The 23,943-nt window shown below is 39.3% G+C and overlaps 1 protein-coding gene across 1 annotated transcript; it reads left to right on the forward strand.

Moving 5' to 3' along the window:
• The first annotated feature begins 293 nt into the window (after nucleotides 1-293).
• On the forward strand, nucleotides 294-19,826 carry AP1S3 (adaptor related protein complex 1 subunit sigma 3). Its single transcript, XM_063306692.1, has 5 exons — nucleotides 294-399; nucleotides 10,200-10,378; nucleotides 13,782-13,890; nucleotides 15,664-15,801; nucleotides 18,462-19,826. Exons 1-5 carry the CDS (start codon nucleotides 397-399, stop codon nucleotides 18,495-18,497), a joined length of 465 nt encoding a protein of 154 aa, XP_063162762.1. The 5' UTR covers nucleotides 294-396; the 3' UTR covers nucleotides 18,498-19,826.
• The last annotated feature ends 4,117 nt before the right edge of the window (nucleotides 19,827-23,943 follow it).

Here is a 23,943-nt window from a genome sequence, read left to right on the forward strand (position 1 = left end):
GGGCTAAATCGAGACTGTAAGTTCCTCAGGTCCGAGGGCGTCCTTACGTGTCTGTTCTGCAGCAGAGCGCCCTGAGAGAGAGCAGTGAAGAGTTTTCTCTTGGGGAAACCTTGCTAATGAACAGCGGCAGGCAGGCGCTGCGCGTAAAATTTCCAATCCCAGACTCGGGAGAGCGCGGAGCGCCCTGCCCCGCGTGCCCCCAAAGTGCCCCTGGGGCGGTTGCCTGAGTGACACCGGAGGCCGGGCGGGGGAGGAGCATCCAAGAACTTTCAGTTTAGGGCATGATGGGAAAGCAGAGCGAGCGGCTGGAAATTCACCTGTGGCACCGGGGGGAGGGGGGAGACCCGCATCGGGCGGGGGGGGACGAGCCTCCGGGGAAGCGGGTCTGCGGCAGCCATGGTGAGTGGTGGGAAGCGCCTGGCGGGGGAGGGAGGAAGGAGAACCCGCATGGGACGCAGCTTCGGGGCCCTCTTGACCGAGGAGGGATCTACCTGTTGAAGTCAGGTGAAGCAGCCTTCCGAACAGAGCGGCGGGAGGGTAGGGCGCGAGGCTCGCCTTTAGCGCCCCGCAAATTCAGCAAGTTCCACGGGCTGCTCGGTTCGAGCGGGCTCGCTGGGCTAGGGTAGCGATCGGTCGCTTGAGGGAAAGAAGACGAATTTTGGGGAACTTGATTCGGCTACTGGCCATTAATAGGCTCATTCGCTTGCTTTGCTCTCCCCTTCCTGTTCCTGCTTGTTTCCAGCGCGAGGGTTAATTCAATTCCCACCCTGTGGGCTGCAGCAGAAACCAGTGGAAGAGAAGGACGGGGCAAACGTCGCCTGCCTTTGAAGTGCCTGTCTTTGCCTATTGCTAATTCAGTACCAGGCATGGAAGGAAGGAGAAGGAATCGTTATCCAAGACCTCATCCAGTTTTAATTTCTTAAATTTACCACCTTTCTTTTCATAGGATTCGGCCCAGAGATACTGCTGGGCTGAACTTAACCGGTGGCAGTCTTTGCTAAGTACAGTCTAAGCTAAATCGTATTATATTAGATCAGCCATCTCCAGACCAGGTGGGCTGGGCTGCATCATTTGTCACACAAAGCCAGAACTGGTTGGTTGGCTGGAGATTATGGAGTTACATGGCAGAGGGCAGGGAAATAGTTTAGAAGTAGGCATGAGAGATCAACTAATTCTACTTTGAGTCAGCAAGTGATGAGTGGGTATTTAGCTAAGCCATTCATCACCTCCAACATGAAGAAAAACCATGAATGTAAAAATGCCTGTTGCATGGTTGTGGCTGAGTTCACACCTTATAGTAGGCTAAACTATCATTGTGGTTCACTGTGTTCTGTGAAACCAGCCAGTATGCTAAGTTTTTGATTCTGTATGCTGTGAAAACTTGAGAATTCATGGTAATTCAGTAAACCATGGTTCAGTTTGTGAGTTGTGTAAACACAGGTGTCAACATGGATTTGTAACAAAGAAATTGTGCCAAACTAAACTTCTTTGATAAAGTTACTAGTTTAGGAGCATACCAAGTCTTTGAAATAGTCTCCAATGGTATTTCCTTCATAAAATGGTAAGGTAAGAGCTAGACAACGCTGTTGTTAGACAGACTCACAGTTGGCTGAATGACCACACCCTAAGAATGCTCTTAATGGCTCCACTTCAGCTTGGAGGGAAGTATGGTGTGGGTTGCCACAGAGCTCTGTCTTGTGCTCATCAACATCTTTATTAGTGACTTGGATGAGGAAGCCAAGGGGATGCTTAGGGAAGCTAAAAGGTGGGGTGGTTAATACTTAAGAGGAGACAGAATTAAAAAAAAAACCTAGACAGGCTTGAGTGTCCTGAAATGAATAAGATGGAACCTAATGGAGAAATGTAAAATTCTGCATCTGGATAGGAAAAATGAAAAATGAAGGGCACAAGTATAAGATGGGGGAGACCTTTGTCAGCAATTCATGTGAAAGGAATCTGGGTGTCCTTGTTGACCACAAATTAGATATGCTCACCAGTGTGATGCAAATGCAAAAAAGGCAAATGACACTTTAGGGTGCATTAGTAGGAACTAGTGTCCACATCATGGGAAGTAATTGTCCCACTCTGTTCTGCCCTGGTCAGACCCTACTTGGAATACTGTATTCTGTTCTGGTCATCACAGTTCAAAAAGGGCAATTATAAATTGTAGCAAGTTCAGAAGAGGAGCATCACGGTGAGGGATCTGGAAACCAACTATATAAGTCATGTATGGATATGTTTAGCAAACAGAAGAGATAACCAAGGGAAGATATGATAGTTGTCTTCAACTGAGTGAAGGGTTGTCACTTAGAAGACAACATGGGATTTATTGCCCCAGAGGGCAGGACCAGAATCAATGGGTTAAAATTATAAGGAAGTACATTCAAGCTACAGATGTCTCAACTTACAAGCTCTTGGCCAGTGGAACAGACTGTTATATGTTGTGCTGGGTTTTTCTTCACTGGAGATCTTTGAGCAGAGACTGTAATGGATTCTGCATGAGTCGGAGGTTGGGCTTGATGATATTACCCACATGTGAAGTGGACAATGTCATTAGGCAATATCAGTAACTCTAGCAGAGAATTTCTGTGCTTTTCTAGCTAAAACTTTAATAGATTCTTTCTTTGCATTTTGTTTTTTTAACCATTTTCTGTTATACTAGAAGCTACCATAGGGAGAGGGAAGAATCTGCTCAAATAAATTTTCCCTATTCCATGCATAGGCTGTATTTATGAGAATTTAGCTAATTATTACAACTCAAGAAGGACTCCTCTTGCAGAAAAAAACTGACCCTCCAAAGCTTTGAGAGTTTGCTATCAATGGTATCTCATATTGGTTTGAGATACTTACACTGCCCTCATCATGTCAGCAGTGACTCTACCATAAGAGGAAGGAGGACAACACTTGCTTGTTTCCAAGCAAGTGAGGTTTGCCTTGACATGGTACCCCTGTTCATTCTGAACATTTGCTAGGGTTTTATGTTATGGGATTAATATATGAGGAAGATCTCCAGGAATTCGTACCTCCTTAAATGATTTTCTGTTGTTTATTGCTAATGTTAAGGTACATTTTGCTTCCTCAGAATGGAGACAGGAAAGTTGGTATGATTAAGTATGGAAGCGTTCAAGGATAGACAAGTAAAAAAAGCAGGGATGCTGAGTAAAAGATGAGGTTACCAAATGATTAGGATGGTTGACTACATTCTAAGTTCAGCTTAGTTCAACTCTTAGTTTAATTTAATTCAGCTCTTCAACTAAGTCGACTCAATTGGAGAGGGTTTTCATTTGTTGCCTCAAGGACAGGAAATGGTGGATTTTGACCTTTGATTTGTACATTGTAAATATTTTGATTTGCCTTTCTTTGTATTGAGCTTGCTATATAGGGATCACATAGTTCATGCAATTAAGCTTGAGAAGCCCAAGTCTATCTTTTCCTGAGGTGGCACAGCAGCTGTGGAGGGCAACTGCATGAGCCCAGGAAAAGACACAGCTGCTGTAAGGTGTTCCTGATGGTGATACGTGTATACCCATGTGCATCTCATTTCATATTTTGCTTTTCAAATTCCATTCTCTGCATAGCCATAATAATTTTATTCTTCTGTTACATCTTTTTGGGGAAGACAAAAATAGCATCTTTGAAAGTAACACACACACACACAAATTAGTTGCACAAAACTATTACTCAGATTTAAAGCTTGTGAACACATGAATGGCAATTACATACTGTTCTGATTGTTATAAATAAGATGTCAAAGGACATCTGTCAAAAGTGTTTCAGTTCTTTCTAATGAATAGTGAAAGACTGCGAGTGGGAGCCACTCATACTGGATGCAGCCTGAGAGGCCTGCCCATCAAGCTTGCTGATTTTTTCAATGTTGCAATTAAATTTGAAAAAAGCTGCACTGGAGCCAATTTTTCAAGCCTAATTATATGTGTGAGAATGTGTTTTTAAGAAAGGGAACTGCTGACTTTAGGATTTATTTCCAGGAGTCACATATAGTATCTGGCACTTAGTCAAATACTTCCATCTACTAAAAAGTGTTTTTCTTGCTAAATTAAGAATATGAGAGTTGCCTTAATGAATTAGATAAAGCTCTGTAGACCAGCATTCTGTTTTAACCAGGAACTGGCCAAGCTCTGCCTGAAAGTGACTGCTTTCTCTCCCAATGGAATCCCATAGCAAATTTCCTCAACCTGATCCTTTCCTGATGTGATGGACTACAACATGCAGTTGTGGTATTGGCAAGATTATGGACTGTAGCTTAGCACTTCTGGAAAGGATCATTTCTTCAAAGCATATCGTAATCTGAGGTAGACTGTTTTTGAATACAGAATTTCAGAGGAAAGCTGGAGAAAAAATATTCTGATTCACTACAGGCTATTAGGCATGTTAGTTGCCCAAAAGTCTGCCTTTTGATTATTAAAATAAATTCAGATTGACAAGAATACAAAGTCCTTAACTCCAGGGAACATGTAATCTCTATAGAAGACTAACAGAATACACAGCATGCCATATTTGTGGGTAAGGAGACACAGCATAATGCTAGCTGAATAAAACAGCAAGAATTGATGCTCCTAGATGGAATAATCCAGCCAGAGTAATTCCTGTGTTTGTGTCTTCAACTATTTGATCCCATTTATCATCTGAAACTGATTATCTGATTTCTGTGTCCGTTGTGCCCAGTGAGAATCTTCTGTTTGTCTATCAAAACATTTGCTTTCAAGAAGGCTAGTTTTGCTTTCCTAGTGTTTGGTCTTATCAACAGAATAGTCCTTCCTGTTCTTTGATGCTGTGGGTGGCTTTGTTCCCAACCAAATAGCCACTTTACTTTCATTGAGAACTTTAAATGTTTAATATTTTATCAGTGAACCTACCTTTTTAAGAATGGACTACTTAATCAGTCAAAAATATGGGGAGAGCCTGGCAGCAAAGATCAGCTAATTTGGGCATAGATGATGTATTAGGGAGGCACTCTTCTACCTGGCATCTTCTCAGGTGTAAGGTACAGCATAGCAGCCCTAGCAGCAAAAAAAGTGAATATTTTTTGAAGACACAATACAATTTTACTTACTTCTTATAGGCTTTCCTTGATTAGCCACATGTAGTCATCTCAAATTAAAAAAAACAAACGCAAATTTGCTTCTCCCCACACTCTTCCCAGTGGCCACTTACTTAAATCTGTGAAGTGTCAGATACTCCTTCTAGAGATTCAAGAGCTTCTAATGTTGGAGTTCTTCTGCTTCCTTTCTCTTAGCCATCTGCCCCAAATACACTGTCTTCTCTGTTTCTCACTTTCTTCCTGCCATCTCATATTCTATCCCATCAAGGTGACATTTTTGTCCTGGTTGCAGTTTGTTCTTTCTTTCAAGCTTCGGCCAATCCTTGTGCTTCCTCATACTTTTATGTACAAGAGCCAAGTTTGCTGTATCTTGCACACAATATATTTTATCTTGTTTCCTGGTATTATAGCTTGATTTATTAACTAAACCTGCTTTGTACAAAGACATCCAAGTAGAATTGGGGTACTTTGAAGAGATTCCATTGTTTTCAGAGTCAAAACTGAAAACAGTTTTGAACTGAATTTGAACCCTCTGAAAGTCCTGTGAGTGATTCAGCAATTCAGAAGGCTACAGAAAGGCCAAAGTAAAATCAAATAGCCACATTCCTTGTTTATTTTCCACACAGGGAAAGTGCTGTGATAGCACAGGAGAACTGAGTTACTGGTAGGACAATTTTGTAATCAGAGACAATAGTTTTCCAAGAGATCTTTAACTAGTATGGATAGGGAGAAGGATGCTGAGTCATGTATTATGTTTTTTCCCCCTTTCTCTGTCCCTTGTTACTTCTCATTTGCACAAGAACATTTGAAGAGCTCGAAATAAGCCAGTGAAAGAAAGGGTCATTGTTTGTGACACATTTCTTGCTGGTATACCCGGCTGAATTCTCTGTCCCTCAAAAATTATGAAAAATCCAGCATTTCCTGCTAGGAAAAGCACTTGGAAGCAGGCAAATCCATTCCATCCTGGTTCTGCTGTCATCCCATTCTTGTTTGCCATGAATGCTTCCTCCCCTCCCCATTTTCTTTTTAAATAGTGAGGCCAGCAGGCACAACATTCTAGTTTATCTTAGAATAAAGCAGATCTTCATTTTTACAAAAACATTAGTTAAACATTTCTTCATAACCTAAAACTTGTCTTTGGGTAAATTAAGGTTTCACTACAATGGGGATTCTGTTTCTCTCTCTCTTTCTCCCTCCCACCCAACTTAACACCCAGGGTTTTCTGCATCTGACTCAAGAGCCTTTATTTTAATTCAAAATCTTGGCTACAATTGACACTGAAAAGTAAGAGCTTAGTAAACTGGAATTTAAACAGCAGGGATATTACAAATTTGGTTGAAACTGGATTTCCATGAAGACAGGCTCAGCTGACTTCATTACATCCTTTGTATTCAAATTAAAGTTCTTCATCAAGCTCCATCTTTTCCCATGAGCAGTTTGTAGACTGAATTTCATTGACCACCACAAACGGGGGAGGTGAAATTTTATTTCAGCTCCCAACTCAGCTGATAGTGCCTAGCCTCCAAATTAGCAAAATAACATATACTTTTCTTTTTGTAATGTGACATTTTTCCAAACAAGAACCATCTCAACATCATCAGCTATTTTTATCAGAGCAAATGGATAGCCATGTCCACAAATAATATTGTCTGTCACAAAACACAACAATTATACAAAAAATATTTTTTCTTTTAAAATATTTAAAGGACCTTTGAAATAGGTAATGACTGGGAGGGGAAATAGTTTTTAAGGGGGGAAATCCACTTTTTGCTATCTTGGCAGTTTTATTATAGCTACTATACCACCAACTGTATCTGTTCTCTTCTATCTCCCCTATAGCACCAACATTTTGTCAGTAATTAGTTTTCCTTCTCCTTCTGTGCTGATAGTCCAAATCTGTTATATGTTGGACAGAAATCTCATTAACATACAAGAGCCCAAGATAACTGATAGGAGGGTTACTTAATTAATCTCTCCCTTGATTATATCATTGTGATAGAAGGAGAGAGGGCAGAAAGGCACACTCTGTTCTAGTGTTACATCTTTGAACTTTCCTGTTGGCCCTTGATATACAAGCTGAGCAATATTATCAACCAGGTAAAGTCTTGTTGAAATGGGAGAGCTCTAAAGTGACTCACTGACTTAAATCAACAACACACCTTTTGTTTTAGTATCAGTAAATTGAGGCCCAGAACACAAGGCAAGGATAAAATTACCAGAGTTTCACCGGATTGTTGATAGAATTCTCATTTAATTGTATTTGATGCTCACCTAGTAAATGCTAAATGAACTGGGATAGGAAAAGTGTTGTAAGATACAAGTTAAATTCAGGTGATACTTCCTCTATTTTTAACTGGCTTAACAGGCAAAGAGCAAGAGTCATAGTAGTTGGGTGGAATGGCAAATGATGATCAGTTCTTGAAATCAGATTTGCTGATTCCAATTCTCCATTTTTTTTTTGTCAGTTGCCTGTACCTTATGAAAGTATAAGATCAGCATATGTGGAATATAGTTGCTGCTGCTATTGTTACATTATTTAAAAAAAAATAACTGCCTTTTATACTAAAATAATGGGGCAGTGTTCTAAAGACAGACATAAAAGATGACTATAGAATTCTGAGGAATCAGTCTGTTCCAAATGACATATAAGCCTTCATGTGTGTGTCAAAGTGGGACATGCGGTTATCTGGTTTTAATGGTTAATAACATCTAATTGTTCTTATACAGTATTTATAATTGCATTTAATTCTTCTTTTAAAAAATGTTGTATCAAACTAACCTTCCCCACCTGCGCATCTTTCAGATATGTGGATTTCAATTCCTAGAATTCTTAGCAATTGTCATACTGATTAGTAATTCTGGGATTTAAAGGCCACCCAAGTTAGGGAAAAAAGTTTCTATCACATGAAAAATAAATACATGAATAAAATATCAAGGGACAAATCATCCCAGACAGAGATAATGACACAAACAAAAATTAACCTAGCAATAGGGCAGATAAATTTTTCTTCCCCTGCTGACACTATAATGTATGGAATGGTACTTTGAGAAGGGCATCCCTAGTAGAATTTAGGGCATGATACACAGAGAAATATCCTCTGGTTTACCACTTAAGACTTTCAAGGTCAAAGCTAGCACTCTGAATTAGCCTGAGAGCAAATAAGTGACCTCAGCATTAGTGTAATTTCACCTGGCTGTACCTGTAGCTATTTAATGCTGGCTGGGAAATTCTGGGAGTTGAAGTCAACACATCTTAAAGTTGCCACGGTTAAGAAACACTGATCTAATAGCTACATGCTGACTTGGTTGAAATTCCCAGGTCATTTTCAAGGGCATCCATATAAACAGTACACTGTAATAATAAAGTTGGGAATGTACCTGAGCAAGCACAGATGAGGTCAGACATCTTAACCCAGATCATACATAGCTTGAGCCAGTTAAAACTGGTGAAAGGCACTTCTGGCCACTAATAGACCAGGACAAAGCTGGATCAAGCAGTACCCATAATCGAGTCTTGCTGTTTCACAGGACTGAAATCCCATCTAGTAAACACCCAGTTTCAGGATCTGGGAATCAGGCCACAAGAGTTTATCCCATTGAGATTCAGCATCAATTTATAGGTCCAAACCATTACTGAATCCAGAAATTAGATCTTCACCTGTGCAGCTTCACCTACCTCAAGTCACGAGAAAAAGTAGAATTAAGGTAATCTGCATATTGAGGACAACTTATATTAAATCAATAATGATTTCCCCGAATTAATACTTTGGCTCCATGACTCAAGGACCAGCTGTAATTTTGTCAGCTTCCACTGTAGTTGCATCCCCTAAGTGTTAGATAATCACTGGTAATCCAACATTTCTACTTTGGGAAGGTTGGGTTATTAAGAGGAAATACAAGATATATAACATGTAGTGGCAGGAGTGCTGAACTTGGAGTGGTGAGAACTGAGTTTGTGGAATTGTGAAACATACTGGGTGACCTTGAGCCAAGCCACCTGAACTCAAAACCCTTTTATAATTATAAGCTTACAATTGGACAATCTGCTTATATGGTTATCTTCTAGATGGAGAGTGAGGGATTAAAATGGTAACTCAAAAGGATTGGAAGAATTTTGCCCTTTACCAGTATTGTAATGGCAAGCATCATTCAGTGTATTTTTCAAAGCAGGTATAATGCAAGGTATTATAATATTAATGATAGAAATAGCGTTCTCCATATCATGTGAGAAATAAAATGATTTTCAGCCCCTCTTGAACAGAACCTCCAAACTTGTGGTTGTTAGTGGTTCATCTGTCTGACTAATCATAGACTTACTCATTTTTAAATCCTGCTATTTGCAATGTTGGCAAGGGAGTCATTGGAACTAGCAAAATGTGATAGCAGTCACTGCTCTACATTGCAGTGTTGTGTGTATTTTTCAATGGGGTCAGTTAATATGACAGAACTGCAATTTATGGCAGAAAATGTTCGAAAATTAAAAAAAATGAACGTCTTTTGAAGGGTTTCCTATGTTGCTCGAACTGGAAGTGACCAAAAGTAACTGAACTAACACTGATTGTTACTGACTTACTCCGTTGTTTTGTTCAAATGTTGAGGACAGCTTGTTGGGTTTGGTTAAAGTTCATAGAAAGCTAATTAGTTTATAAGCCAAACAGAGATAAATGTATTTTGTACTTGCTTTAGACCAGAGATTTTGTATATTTTTTTTGTTTAATTTGATTGTTGATGCTTTGCCTTTACTGCATATTTGTACATTGATGTTATGATAATACACACTCCAGCGCTGTGGTGTCATTCCTTCCATCACTTTTCTTTGGCAGCTCAGTTCTTTTCAAGAATGGATTCATAGCAGCAGTAGAACTAAAGAAAGCATTATTAGTGAAACGGTTGGCCATCCCAGATAGAAATTATAGATGTTGAAACCCAGCCTGCTTGGAGAATATCAGGCCTGGGAAGAGAGAGTAAGCAGCACAATATAAGCCTAATTTTTTTTTGACACTTGTTCAGTAACCAGAGGATTCTGCATGAAAAATACCTGTCCTGCTAACAAGCTGACTTTAGAAGAAATGCTGTTGGTAGCATTTCTAGCCGTTTTCTACACTTCTGTCCCTGTAACCAACTTTTTTTTTTTTTTTAGATCCATTTTATCCTGCTGTTCAGCCGACAAGGGAAATTAAGACTTCAGAAATGGTTTATCACTCTTCCTGAAAAGGAAAAGAAAAAAATCACCCGAGAAATTGTGCAGATTATTCTGGCTCGAAATCAAAAAATGAGCAGTTTTGTTGATTGGAAAGACCTCAAGCTTGTTTACAAAAGGTGTGGGTCATTTTATAAGTCAACTTTTTATATACAGTACATCATTTCCATGTGTGATACAAAGGGAAGAGGAATAAAAGCTCTGTAAGTCAAAGACAGCGTGCTTATAAATAGCAATTGGCTTGGCTGAATGACCTGACAAACTACAGGAGTTCAGTTTCATCTTTTTAAAAAAAAATCTATTGTTTTTGTAGAAAGATAGGAATTGTATCAATATACTGAAGAAAAGCTACATTCAGGGAACCCTGTTAGCTGAAGGAAGGGCTGGGTAACATTTTCAAGGTCAGTGGCTACAACAAAACAACCTGGCCCAGTCTTTCTCATCCTCAACAACTTTAAGATGTGTGGACTTCAACTCCAAGAATGTTGGCTGGAGAATTCCGGGAGTTGAGGTTAAGAAACACTGACCTGGCCAGCAGATATTTTTTTTCAGTGATACGATGAAAAATATTGGCTTTCACAATCATTTGAGGACTTTTAAGTGTAGATGTGTGAGAACTTATCTCTTGAAGCTCTTGGGTTCATATTTTGTATTTTATGGTTTTTCATTTGTACTTTTCTAGCAAATTCTGCCTCTGCATAACAAACACTCTTTTCCAACAACCTAAGAGACGGCTTTATACATGGACTTCCCCAGATGGACAACACCGAAATCAGATTGACTACATCCTTTGCAGCCAAAGGTGGCGGACATCGGTACAGTCGGTAAAAACAAGACCTGGAGCTGACTGTAGTTCAGATCACGAACTTCTTCTTGCACAATTTAGGATCAGACTAAAGAGATTAGGGAAGACCCACAGATCAGGTAGATATGAGCTCACTAATATTCCTAAGGAATATGCAGTGGCGGTGAAGAATAGATTTAAGGGACTGGACTTAGTAGATAGGGTCCCAGAAGAACTCTGGACAGAAGTTCGCAGCATTGTTCAGGAGGCGGCAACAAAATACATCTCAAAGAAAGAGAAAACCAAGAAGGCAAAATGGCTGTCTGCTGAGACACTAGAAGTAGCCCAAGAAAGAAGGAAAGCAAAAGGCAACAGTGATAGGGGGAGATATGCCCAATTAAATGCAAAATTCCAGAGGTTAGCCAGAAGAGATAAGGAATTATTTTTAAACAAGCAATGCGCGGAAGTGGAGGAAGACAACAGAATAGGAAGGACAAGAGACCTCTTCCAGACAATTAGACACATTGGAGGTAAATTCCAGGCCAAAATGGGTGTGATCAAAAAAATGGCAAGGACCTAACAGAAGAAGAAGAGATCAAGAAAAGGTGGCAAGAATATACAGAAGACCTGTATAGGAAGGATAACAACATCAGGGATAGCTTTGATGGTGTGGTCAGTGAGCTAGAGCCAGACATCCTGAAGAGTGAGGTTGAGTGGGCCTTAAGAAGCATTGCTAATAACAAGGCAGTGGGAGACGACGGCATCCCAGCTGAACTGTTCAAAATCTTGCGAGATGATGCTGTCAAGGTAATGCATGCTATATGCCAGCAAATTTGGAAAACACAAGAATGGCCATCAGATTGGAAAAAATCAACTTATATCCCCATACCAAAAAAGGGAAACACTAAAGAATGTTAAAACTATCGAACAGTGGCACTCATTTCACATGCCAGTAAGGTAATGCTCAAGATCCTGCAAGGTAGACTTCAGCGGTTCATGGAGCGAGAATTGCCAGATGTACAAGCTGGGTTTAGAAAAGGCAGAGGAACTAGGGACCAAATTGCCAATATCCGCTGGATAATGGAAAAAGCCAGGGAGTTTCAGAAAAACATCTATTTCCGTTTTATTGACTATTCTAAAGCCTTTGACTGTGTGGACCATAACAAATTGTGGCAAGTTCTTAGTGGTATGGGGATACCAAGTCATCTTGTATGCCTCCTGAAGAATCTGTATAACGACCAAGTAGCAACAGTAAGAACAGATCACGGAACAACGGACTGGTTTAAGATTGGGAAAGGAGTACAGCAGGGCTGTATACTCTCACCCTACCTATTCAACTTGTATGCAGAACACATCATGCGACAAGCTGGCCTTGTGGAATCCAAGGCTGGAGTTAAAATCTCTGGAAGAAACATTAACCATCTCAGATATGCAGATGATACCACTTTGATGGCTGAAAGCGAAGAGGAACTGAGGAGCCTTATGATGAAGGTGAAAGAAGAAAGTGCAAAAGCTGGCTTGCAGCTAAACCTCAAAAAAACCAAGATTATGGCAACCAGCTTGATTGATAACTGGCAAATAGAGGGAGAAAATGTAGAAGCAGTGAAAGACTTTGTATTTCTAGTGCGAAGATTACTGCAGATGCTGACTGCAGTCAGGAAATCAGAAGACGATTAATCCTTGGGAGAAGAGCAATGACAAATCTCGATAAAATAGTTAAGAGCAGAGACATCACACTGACAACAAAGGCCCGCATAGTAACAGCAATGGTGTTCCCCGTAGTAACATGGCTGCGAGAGCTGGACCATAAGGAAGGCTGAGCGAAGGAAGATCGATGCTTTTGAACTGTGGTGTTGGAGGAAAATTCTGAGAGTGCCTTGGACTGCAAGAAGATCAAACCAGTCCATCCTCCAGGAAATCAAGCCAGACTGCTCACTTGAGAGAACGATATTAAAGGCCAAACTGAAATACTTTGGCCACATAATGAGAAGACAGGACACCCTGGAGAAGATGCCGATGCTAGGAAGAGTGGAGGGCAAAAGGAAGAGGGGCTGACCAAGGGCAAGGTGGATGGATGATATTCTAGAGGTGACGGACTCGTCCCTGGGGGAGCTGGGGGTGTTGACGACCGACAGGAAGCTCTGGCGTGGGCTGCTCCATGAAGTCACGAAGAGTCGGAAGCGACTAAACGAATAAACAACAACAAAGCAAATTCTGCTGCTAAGCTTGTGTGATAAATCTCGGGGTGCTCTGGAGCTGCCCGTGGAGTACTCCGTGTGTAAACTTTCAGCATGACCTTGAAAGGGGCTGAATAGAAGCACTATTTGAATATCAATTTTGGATTGTTTTAAATAGACAATTACCTTTTCTTTTAATGATGTGATTTACATGAAAACTACACCAATATGCAAATATTTAAAATATTATTTGGGACTGATGTTAATAAAGAATGAAGGCATATGAAGGTTTGTTCAGAAGTAAAAAATAGGTTGACAGACCTGAGAGAAATAGGTTGAGGTTTTATCTCAGATTATTGGACTGAATGTTATCCTTACTTCATATCTACATAACTGAAATGGCACCTAGTGTTTTCATAATCACTGATAAACACTTTTCAGTGCACTTTTAAGACAGATTATTTTATGATGTACTGTATAAGCCAAATTGAACAAAGAAGAATGACTGATCGTTAATATATCCTAATGGTCATATTTTTTTCTCTTCACTTTATAATTTAGATATGCTAGTTTATATTTCTGCTGTGCAGTAGAAGACCAAGATAATGAACTCCTGACCCTAGAGGTTGTCCATCGTTACGTAGAGCTATTGGACAGATATTTTGGCAATGTAAGCTTATTTCTCTTTCCTTCCCCCATAAATGACTTTCTTTGCAATTATTCTGATAACATGTTTATCAAGTGTCACTTGTCTCTCCCTGGCCTGTGAGGCCTAGCAAGATACAGGCTGTGTTCATACTTTGTACTAAGTCATAATGTTGCTTGTTTGGTTTGGCTTTGTATGTTGTATGAACCCAGCTATTGTTGTTTGTAAATTGTGGTTTATGGCTTAGAATATGGGGAAAATCTAGCCAATTAGAGCTTATTCAACAAGCCTATATATGAACCCAATCATACTGTGATTTTTTTTCTTTAGGGAAAAGCAGGCTTGCAGGGATATAAGCACTGTATTCATTGAAATTGTTTTAATTCCAATGTTCCTGACAAGATAGAAATACTTTTGGTACATGTTCTTTCCATTTAGAGAAATAGTTCAGCTTATTTGCAATTTATTATATTTTAACTATGTATTTCTAAGCTTTATTAGTCATTCTCTAGGCAAAACTTTTCAGGGCAATATAGCAAAAAGATATCCCAAATAAAATCTATATAAATCAAGTAAAAATGGATAGATGATCTTGTGTTTCCCTGACAGATTACGTCTGAACTCTTTTTCACCCAAGGCTTCAATAGTGTCAGTAGTGTGGCCAGCTGAGGTTTGTGAGACTGCCTGGAAAGAGACTACTGTACTTGGTTGCAATTATTTTTCATGATCTTCATAGTGTAATTTGTGGGGCAACTTTGAAAACTAGTCAGGAACTTCAACTAGTTCACAATATATCTGCTAAGTTTCTTGCTGGCATCAATCTGTGGAAAAACATCTAGCTAACTATTAAATAGTAGTTACTGGTTCATTTTCAAGGACAGTTCCAAGTACTAGTCACCTGGCTATCCATATTCACCATCTTTTATGGCTGGAAGAATGTTAAAATGCTGGGGAGAGGGTGAAGGCTAAGTGAAGACCCACCACATATTAGAAAATGGTGTGGTCTATGGCGTGTTGCCAGTGGACTAGTCACCTGTCATAAAAAATTAAGTTACTGAGAGCATATTGTACAGCCAGTAGATTCATGCTGTTACAGCATTATGGAAGACAATGTAGCCAAAGCTTCGAAGGAACACTACTTCTCATCAACCTGCCTATCTATCAGGAAGAATAATGTATCCAATTTTTTCCCAGATATGGAAAAGCCGCTCATAAGACTACAGATGTGATTATTCTGTGTACTTTAGTTCTTAAAGTAATGTTCATCTCTATAAAGACACTGTCTAGACTATAGAGTACAGAGAAATATCAGGACACTGAAGGGCTAACTCTTCTAAAGTTCTCCTTTCCCCCCAGAAATTAATTTGTGTATATCCTTCCAATCCTTGCTCAAACAAACATGCTGCATAATGTGTTTTCTTTTTATTTGGGTTTTCATCCCAGTGTAATGTAGCACCCATGAGTGAATTTGAAGAAAGGTCAGCATGTCTATAGAAAGGCAAAAATCATAGTCCTTTACGTACGTCTTATAAAGCTCCACTGAATGTAGATATTTCTAGAGAAGTGTGAAAAGGATTGCAGTCTCTCAATAGTTTAGGAAAGAAATGACATTGAAATGTCACATAGCTGTAAATTATTTCCCAGCTTGAATCCATTAATTTTGCATTTCCTTTGTTCCCTGGCTGCCTTAGAAGTGTACTTATATACACAGAGCAGGGTTTTGATGTTCCTGAGTATATTACCACATTCAGTAGTAGAATACTGACTCTAAATATTTATTTCTATGATCCTTAACAGGTATGTGAGCTGGATATTATTTTCAATTTTGAAAAGGCATATTTTATTCTTGATGAATTTCTAATGGGAGGGGAAATTCAAGAGACATCCAAAAAATTGGCAGTGAAAGCCATAGAAGAAGGTGATATGTTACAAGAGGTAAGGCAGAAGAGAGAAGAAGAAAAACAAAAACAAATCCCTCCCTTTCCCTCTTTTTTTTAAAAAAATGTCCTATTTATTGTTTAAGCCATCAATCATATTGTAACAAGATAAAGAATACAAAAAACCCAGTACATAGGAGAGAAGTTAACAGAGAATGCCAGAAGTTAGAATACTATATAAAAAGTTCAGTTCCTGGTCACTTTATGAAGTTCATGTAGTTTTCTTGGAGAAAAATTGACAAATGGTTTGCCATTGCCTTCAAGGATATTTTTTTATTTTCCATTCCAGCTTATAGTCCTGGGATTTCCTGGTGATCTCCTATCCAAGCACTAACCACCCTGTTTAGCTTTTTTTGGAATTAGCCAAGGTAGATTAGATGGTGCTACCTTCTGTGGCTCAGAAAGCTATATACAATAAATTAATGAGTAAATATCTACCCCCCCACCCCAACATCCTGCTGTGTTGTCTCTTTGTGGCAAAGGAGACTGTTCCTAGGAGGGATGAGCAAAGAATACAGGCAGTGTATGCCTAGAATATATAATCCCAGCACAGTCACCCAAGGCATGGTCAGCAGCCCAACTAAAGCAAGCAGACATACATATTGGACAACAATGATACAGGAAGATGCTGAAGGTTGAAGATCACTTTAGTGACAATGGCAAAGGCAACTTTTCCTACAACTTGTGTATTTTACTAAGAAAACCATACAGAACCTCTAGTTGCTAATGTTGCCATTCAGGAAAATAAAATCCAAAGTTGCAAGAAAAGAATTACACTAAAAACATGGAACCAAAGAAGCAAGAATATGGGAAAGTTCAGCACATTGAAAGATGAAATGAATCAACTACACATTGACATCTTAGACATCCACGAATTGAGATGGACTGGAATGGGACACTTTCAGTCAAAATATCATGCTGTTTACTGCTTAGAACATGAAAAACAAGGAATGGTGTTGCTTTCATAGTTAGGAAGGATATAGCAAGAACAGTACTTGGCTACAGTGAAATCAGTGATGGAATAATATCAATTAGTCTTCATGGACAACCCTCTAATGTACAATTATTCAAGTTTATATTTCCACCACTGGTGCAGAAGAAGAGAAGGCTGAACTTATGCTGAAGTTCAGTTTGAAATCAACCAAACATGCAAGCAAGATTGGAGCCTGTAATGCCCAAGTTGGAACTATGAAGGAGGAAAATGTAGTTGAATTGTATGGCCTAGGAAACCAAATAAAGCAGGAGAATGACTTAACAATTTCTGCCAAACCAATTATTTCTTTATCACTAACACAGTCTTCAAACAAACCAAATTATGCCGATATACAGGGTGTACCAAAAGACAGAGCCCATAGACAATTTATTATATAAATTACATCAAATGTTTGAATTGGTTGCCATTTTCTTCTAAACCCTTACTCTTGATGCATGACCTGTGAACGTTCCTAAGTATAATATTTTCTCTGAAAAACAAAATTAATTAATAAATCATATTATGATTGGCATATAGGGCCTGAAGTTTAGTACACTATGGACATCATTGGTTGGAGTACAGAGAAATCAAATTCACTATATCATTGGTATAAAGGGGTGGAAGAGCTCGCTTATAACAGCAAAGATATGGCCAGAGGCTGACTGTAGAACAGATCACACAGACGTAAACAGCACAAGTCTATAAGATATTATGTGTGCCTAAGGGTCAGTTCAAACACTAAAGTACGTAGCCTACTCATTGAAATATCTAATCTATTCAAATACTTGCTTTCATGGGCAGAACTAACTAAAGAGGGATTTAAAAGAGTCAGGAATCAGGACTATTTTTCCCAATCTGTCCAACATGATCATAACAATTAGTATCAGCTATATAAATTAATACTTTCTATTAATTTATATCAGGGATAAATAGGGGACTTTGTATCCTATTTATCCCTGATAGCATGTACCTATTATGTAATGGAAAAACAAGGTATAATTTGTGAAACAACCTTAAGTCTCATTTGTTGAGCAACTCAGCTGAATATATAGCATAGTAAAATTGGTCTCAATGGGACATAAGCACACCACTGAGACTGGTTTGTGCACAAGCAATGCTAGAATTTTAAAACAGAATTGGGAATGACTTTACCATTGTAGAAAATTACTAAAGACTTCAATAGAAACATCTAAAATGAACCCAGATCAAACCTTTAAAAAGAGAACAAACAAATCTTGTTGACTAAATGCTAAGTACTCTGATGATCCATTTTTAATCCAGCAACAAGCTGATATCTTGAGATTCTCAATGTTTAAAGAAAAGCTTAAGTTGCTAGGCTGCATGATTGTAGATTGGTGAATGAAACTACTAGAATCATTTGATTGAAAGAATATGGATTTATTAACAAAATAACAATGCTTCATATTCATAAGCCCCCTTGATTTCAAAACTATTTTATTTTTGTAGTGAAAATAAATAATTTTAACATTCAGAATTAGTCTAAGCTAGAAAACTAAGCTAGTGAATGGAGAATGAGTCTACTTATAATGTGATTTTTCTTAATTTTCTTAGCTTAGCAAATTAGTTTCAGTTCTGTTTTTTCATAGGGTGATTGTTCTTATATTATGAATTCTATGTGTAACTTCTGATAACTGAGTTACTTTCTTGATTGTTCTTTGTTGCAGACAATGGAAGAATATATGAGCAAGCCTGCCTTTTAAATCAAAGCTACAGAACCAGCAAAAGAGGCCATGTAACACGGTATAACATCTCCTAGGTGCCAGATTCTGTCTGATACCATTCCCTAAAGTTCCAAAAGTGGTATATTATCTATGCAATTGTCAAGATGAAGGTCAGCCATAGTGCTGTCTTTATAGCAGGACATGTATATTATACTTTCTATGAGTTTATTTTAATATAATCTTTCTTGGCTGTCTAGATTGAAAGTTTTATGGCAACTCTTACTATCAGCTTTTTAATTCTAAGAAATTGATACTAGAACCTTTGAAGGATATATTTATGATTCTGGACCAGTTGTTGATCGATTCAATATAATTTTATAAAAAGAAAAAAAATGTTATGTGGTCATTTCTTCTAGATTAATAATACTTTTGCAAAACATGCGTGGAGTTGATAGTTGCTAATTTTTAATTTGCTTTGATGGCTAGTGGCCTAATCCAGATTTAACTGGGTTGTAAATAATTTAATACAGTACAGTGTAGTCCTTTGGGTTGGAGGTGAATCAGTTTGTATAAGATTGAATATAAACTTTGTCAAGCATTCCTGAATCAGTATTTCTACAAGCTGAAAACGAACAATTATATCCTAGTTTGGATAATTTTTTATCTGGGCTTTGAGCTTCTTCAGTGAAGCAATAAATTGAAATGGCTGAATTTCATCCTTACAGCTATAGATCTATAAACATATGAATGCAGTTGTACAATAGCTAGAGGCATCCTTGAGTTATCAGTCAATTTCCTGCATCAGTGCCTTTTATGGATTTGGGAGGTATGGAGATTTTATCTTATTAGAGGAGCCATTCTTCCAAGGATTTCCATGGTAAAAAGTTGTCATGGAATACAGCCACCAGTCAGGTTGAATTTCCTCAAACACTGTAATCTGTCTAGCTGGGGTATACTAAGTACTGTATTTGCCAAGAACCTCTCCCTTCAGCCCTGGTCAATGAAAAGTGAAAAGCAAGTTCTCTCAGTTTCTGATGATGAAAGCCCAGAAAATACAAAACACAACAAACTTTATAAAAATCTTGAGAATATAAGGAGTACTTATGTAGCCATGCAGTCATGCACATGATGTGAGAAAGGTTTACTAGAATTCCCTTTCAAAGCAGTCAATTTTCTAGTTATGATAAAGAACTTGTCTGGAAAAAGAAAAACATGGGAGTCTGAGGGTATAAAGCAAAAAATTGCCTGGCAGCTGATTCCATCCTTTGAACAACTCTCCAGTTGAATGATAAAGGGGCTGACCAATTCTCATTTGATAACTTGGTGAACTGTTGTGTGAAAAGAAAAGAAAGAAAGAGTTTTGATATATTCAGGCTTCTCAACTTACCAGACATTCCAGGAGTGGGTAGGTAATCTGAGCCACCTACAAACCTAATACTCCATAAGCAGTTCCCACAGCCCTAGCAGGGGTCAAGCCCATTTGTATTTGGGGATGGATTTTTTGGGTGGTTTTAAGAAACAAACTGGGTGCCTTCAGCATTGCAGCCCTCCATGGAATCCCTTGTGATGATGATTGATGATGACTACATGTCATCAAGTCACTATCAGCTTTTAGTAAAAACATAGCTAGATCCAAAGGTGGATTTCCCATTGTGTTGTTAGAGTGCAATAGATGTGTGTAAATCTTCTGTGAAAGCTTTGCACCAGTGTTACTTGGTGAAAGCCCCCAAACAATTAAAAGTGGTGCAGATTATGCCCACTACAATGATCTCACACCATCACACCCACTGCAGCCTCCATGCCAAAAAGGTTCTTGAATTTTATCTATGAGGAGGTGTTTTGGAGTCATGTCAACATATACAGTAGGTGTTTGTCACAATGATACTTCAAATTTGTAGGAGGACCTGGACAAAATAATTTAAGTGATGGTGCCCTGAGGATACATTAGCAGTAGCCATTTGTTTGCCGCTTTTTCACTCCTGGTCCATTCTGGGTTTCTTCCAGAGAAAGGGAGAAAACAAGGTGTGTGGAGGTTTCTGCATTTCTGCTCTGTCCTTCAATTGTTTTTTTCTGGAAAGGACAGATGAACAGAAACCAATAGCCAAAAAGGATAATAACAAGGTCAGGAGACTGCAGGGCTTGGCTGCAGAAGTTCTACTGGAGAATAGCTTCACTTGGTAGCAGTATTTCATTCGGTCAGCATATCAAAGCAAACAGATTTGGTCTGCATGTACTCAACTACACCATGGATGAGAATGCAGTTATTCCTGAGATTTTTCACACTGAGGCTGTTCTCCGCTAAGAAAAATGCCCCAAGAGGCACACAAAACTCTCTGTTTTAGAAATGTGTGCTCTGAGGCAAAATGTCTTTTAAAAGGTATATTTATGTACCTATATTTGTGTATATATAAAAAACATAAAATACCCTTCCCCCTCCAACACACAAACTTGTATAAGAATGAACATTTGTACTAGGCTTTTTTTTTTAAAGGAAACAGATTAATGAAAGAAAAGGGATAGACTGAACTGATAACTGAACACATACGGAACTAGTCAGAAGAAGAAATAGTTGTCTATCCATCCCTCCTAGCACACATCTGTTGGCCTTGCTGGCTTTCTTCACTCTGATAGTGCACATTATTGCCCTCCCGGTCTTTTCTGCTGCAACCTTCCACGTTATCATTTATATGGCTCTAATAACAAGGTGGTGGAAAGATGTAGTTCAAGTATCACATTTTGGCTCTTTGAAAATTATGCATAGGTACAAATTTAATCATATTTTGCACATTTTCCATTTGGTTCACATACACAGGCTTATTTCTCAATAACAACAGTATCAAATATATATTTGATTATATATATGTTTGTTTTAAAATCCTGCTGTATTAATTTGAAGATATATTTTGTCCAGGATTCTGTTTTCATAAGTGCCAACCATGAAAAACTCACAAGCAGAACATGACCGTAATTGCATTCTTTCAGTTGGGTTTCTCAGCGGTTAATTTTCAATAAATATTCTACCTCTAGTACTGGAGATAAAGCATGGCTACCTGGACTATTGTCACTGATAGCTTGCTCCATGAATTTGAGTAATCCCCTTGTTAAAGTTGGATAGTTTGATACAAATGTCAGAGTTTTAACTCTGCATTTTATGAAGTACTTTTTAGGGTTAATGTTGTATCTCATGTCACTCAATTTCATTAGCTCAACCTACTACTAAGCTGGAGAAGTACCAGGGCCTGAAAGAGGAACTAGAGAGGATGTGGAAAGTGAAGGCCAAAGTGGTCCCAGTGGTGGAAGGGGCACTTGGGGCTGTGACTCCCAAGCTGGGAGAGTGGCTCCAACAGATCCCAGGAACAACATCAGAGCTCTCTGTCCAGAAGAGTGCAGTGCTAGGAACAGCTAAGATACTGCGGAGAACCCTCAAACTCCCAGGCCTCTGGTAGAGGATCCGAGGTTGAGGAAGACACATACCACCCATAGGGGTGAGAAGGGAATTTTTTTTATTATTATATTGATAGCCTTTACACTATACATACTTGTGTATTTTTATCCTTCCCATCTATTGTTTGTTTTTCTAACTAGAAGTCCTCAAATAATGTAACGTTTTCACAGGAGAACTATTCTATCTTCTTAATCACCTTGGTGGTTCTTTTCAGCAACTAGTTCTTCAATGTCATTTTTTCCAAACTTTGTAATTGTGAGATTCCAGTCAGCCTCTGACTCAGGAAACAAAACTCTTTTTGAGTCAGAGAGGGAAATAGAAACTTACCGGACTGAAACTGGGAAAATGAAACCCAGAGATGAGTCAGTAGTGCAGGAAGAGTCACAGACACTGATTGGCCAGTCTTTGGAGGAGGATTTGAATCCTCCAATCAGGAATAAGGAGAAGGAGAAGAAGATGAAGGAGAAGGCAGCCCAATTGTCTGCAGAAGGGAATAGGCGTGCAAAGGATCAGCATAAAAGGTAGCCATGCGAAGAACAAGCTGCTGGAGACAACCGATACTTCAAGCTCACAGCTCCCGCAGAAGAGTCCTTACCTGTGTCGGAAACAGAGTCTGTTACTGGAGAGGAATCAGTGTGTGTTTCCCATCAGAGAGGACTTGGATCCTGCTTCCGCTGCCACTGAGGATCTTCTCCTCGCCAGACCCAGCAACCTCAGTCTCGTATCCAGTTTCGGTCCTCTGTGTTCACCCTGTGCGTGTTCCAGGCATGCTTCCAGTCTTGCTTCAAGTTTCCAGCCATGTCCAGAGTCTCCAGTCCAGTCCTGTTGTGTTTCAAGTCCACAGCCTTGCCTTAAGTGTCCAGTTCAGCCTTGCCATGCTTCTAGCTCCCAGCCTTGTCCAAGGTCTCCAGTACAGCTTCATTGTGCCTTCGATCTCCAGACTTGCCTTGGAGTTTGAAGTCCAGTCTTGCCACATTGCACAACATTGTTCCAGAGTTTCACACCAACTTTGTTGTGAACCAGGTTTGTAACCTCGTCTAGAACCTGTGGTTCAGTCCTGTCATGTTTTGAGTCCCTTGCCTAGTCCAGAACTTCCAGTCCAGTCTTGTCTTGTGCCTAGCTTCCAGCCTCGCCAGAAATCTTCAGCCAAGTCCAGCCTTGCTCCAAGTCCTCAGCCTTGCTCCGAGTCTCTAGTCCAGAGTATTCAGCCCAGCCCAGTGCCTCCAGCCGAGTCTAGCCTTACTTCGAGTTCTCAGCCTTGTTCCAAGTCTCCAGTTCTGAATATCCAGTATAGCCTGAGTCACTGAGTCCAGTCCAGTCCTGTCGTTAGAACCAAGGCTTAGCCAGAGGGCTCTGTTCAGCCTCGCCCAGCGTTCCAGTGCCAGCCTAGTTCAAGTGGTGTTCCAGTTTGTGGTCATCCGATCCCAGTTCCAGTAGTGCCACCTACCCTAGCTTCTCCCAGCCTTCCAGCCTCCGTCAGAGAATCCTGCTCCACCGTTTTACTACCATCTCCCCCGCAACCTTGCTGGTTTCCTTGTTGCTGCCCAGTTGGTCTTGATCGAAACCAGTTTACTTCTTGATTCTAAGGACTTATTTATTGTAAATAGTTATTTAATAAAGAGTATTTTTTTAATATTAAATCTGTCTGGCCACCTCATAGTCTGATCAGGACAGTAATGTCCTGAGGTGCAGTAATTGTAGATTCCAAGTCTGGTCTCAGTGTGAAATGGACAGTTTTATTTTTTTTTAAAGATTCCGTTCCTAATTTACTTTTTGAAACAAAAATTCTCATTCCTCATTTTCTGTGAGCATCATTATAGGCATCTCTTCATCCATGTCATTCACTGGAACTCCTCATTATATGAAAAAGCTCCCATGAGAACAGCAGACAATGAAAGGCCATCATTAAAAATAATACCCTTTGTTTCAAAGTCTTTGAATAGGTTTGTAGTTTCTCTAAAGAAGAAAGACCCACAAACCTTAGGGCTTCATTCCTTATTTCAGTGAATAGTTGGAATGATAAAATCCGAGAGCTGGAAG

Source organism: Candoia aspera, chromosome 6 (genome assembly GCF_035149785.1).
Source record: "Candoia aspera isolate rCanAsp1 chromosome 6, rCanAsp1.hap2, whole genome shotgun sequence".
In the NCBI taxonomy this organism is placed as follows: Eukaryota; Metazoa; Chordata; class Lepidosauria; order Squamata; family Boidae; genus Candoia; species Candoia aspera.

What these genes read in the sequence shown, in the direction of transcription:
- AP1S3 (XM_063306692.1), top strand. An exon ending in CTCAAGCTTGTTTACAAAAG is followed by an intron (nt 10,379 to 13,781) that starts GTGTGGGTCATT and finishes TTTATAATTTAG; the next exon opens with ATATGCTAGTTTATATTTCT. An exon ending in AAGGTGATATGTTACAAGAG is followed by an intron (nt 15,802 to 18,461) that starts GTAAGGCAGAAG and finishes TCTTTGTTGCAG; the next exon opens with ACAATGGAAGAATATATGAG.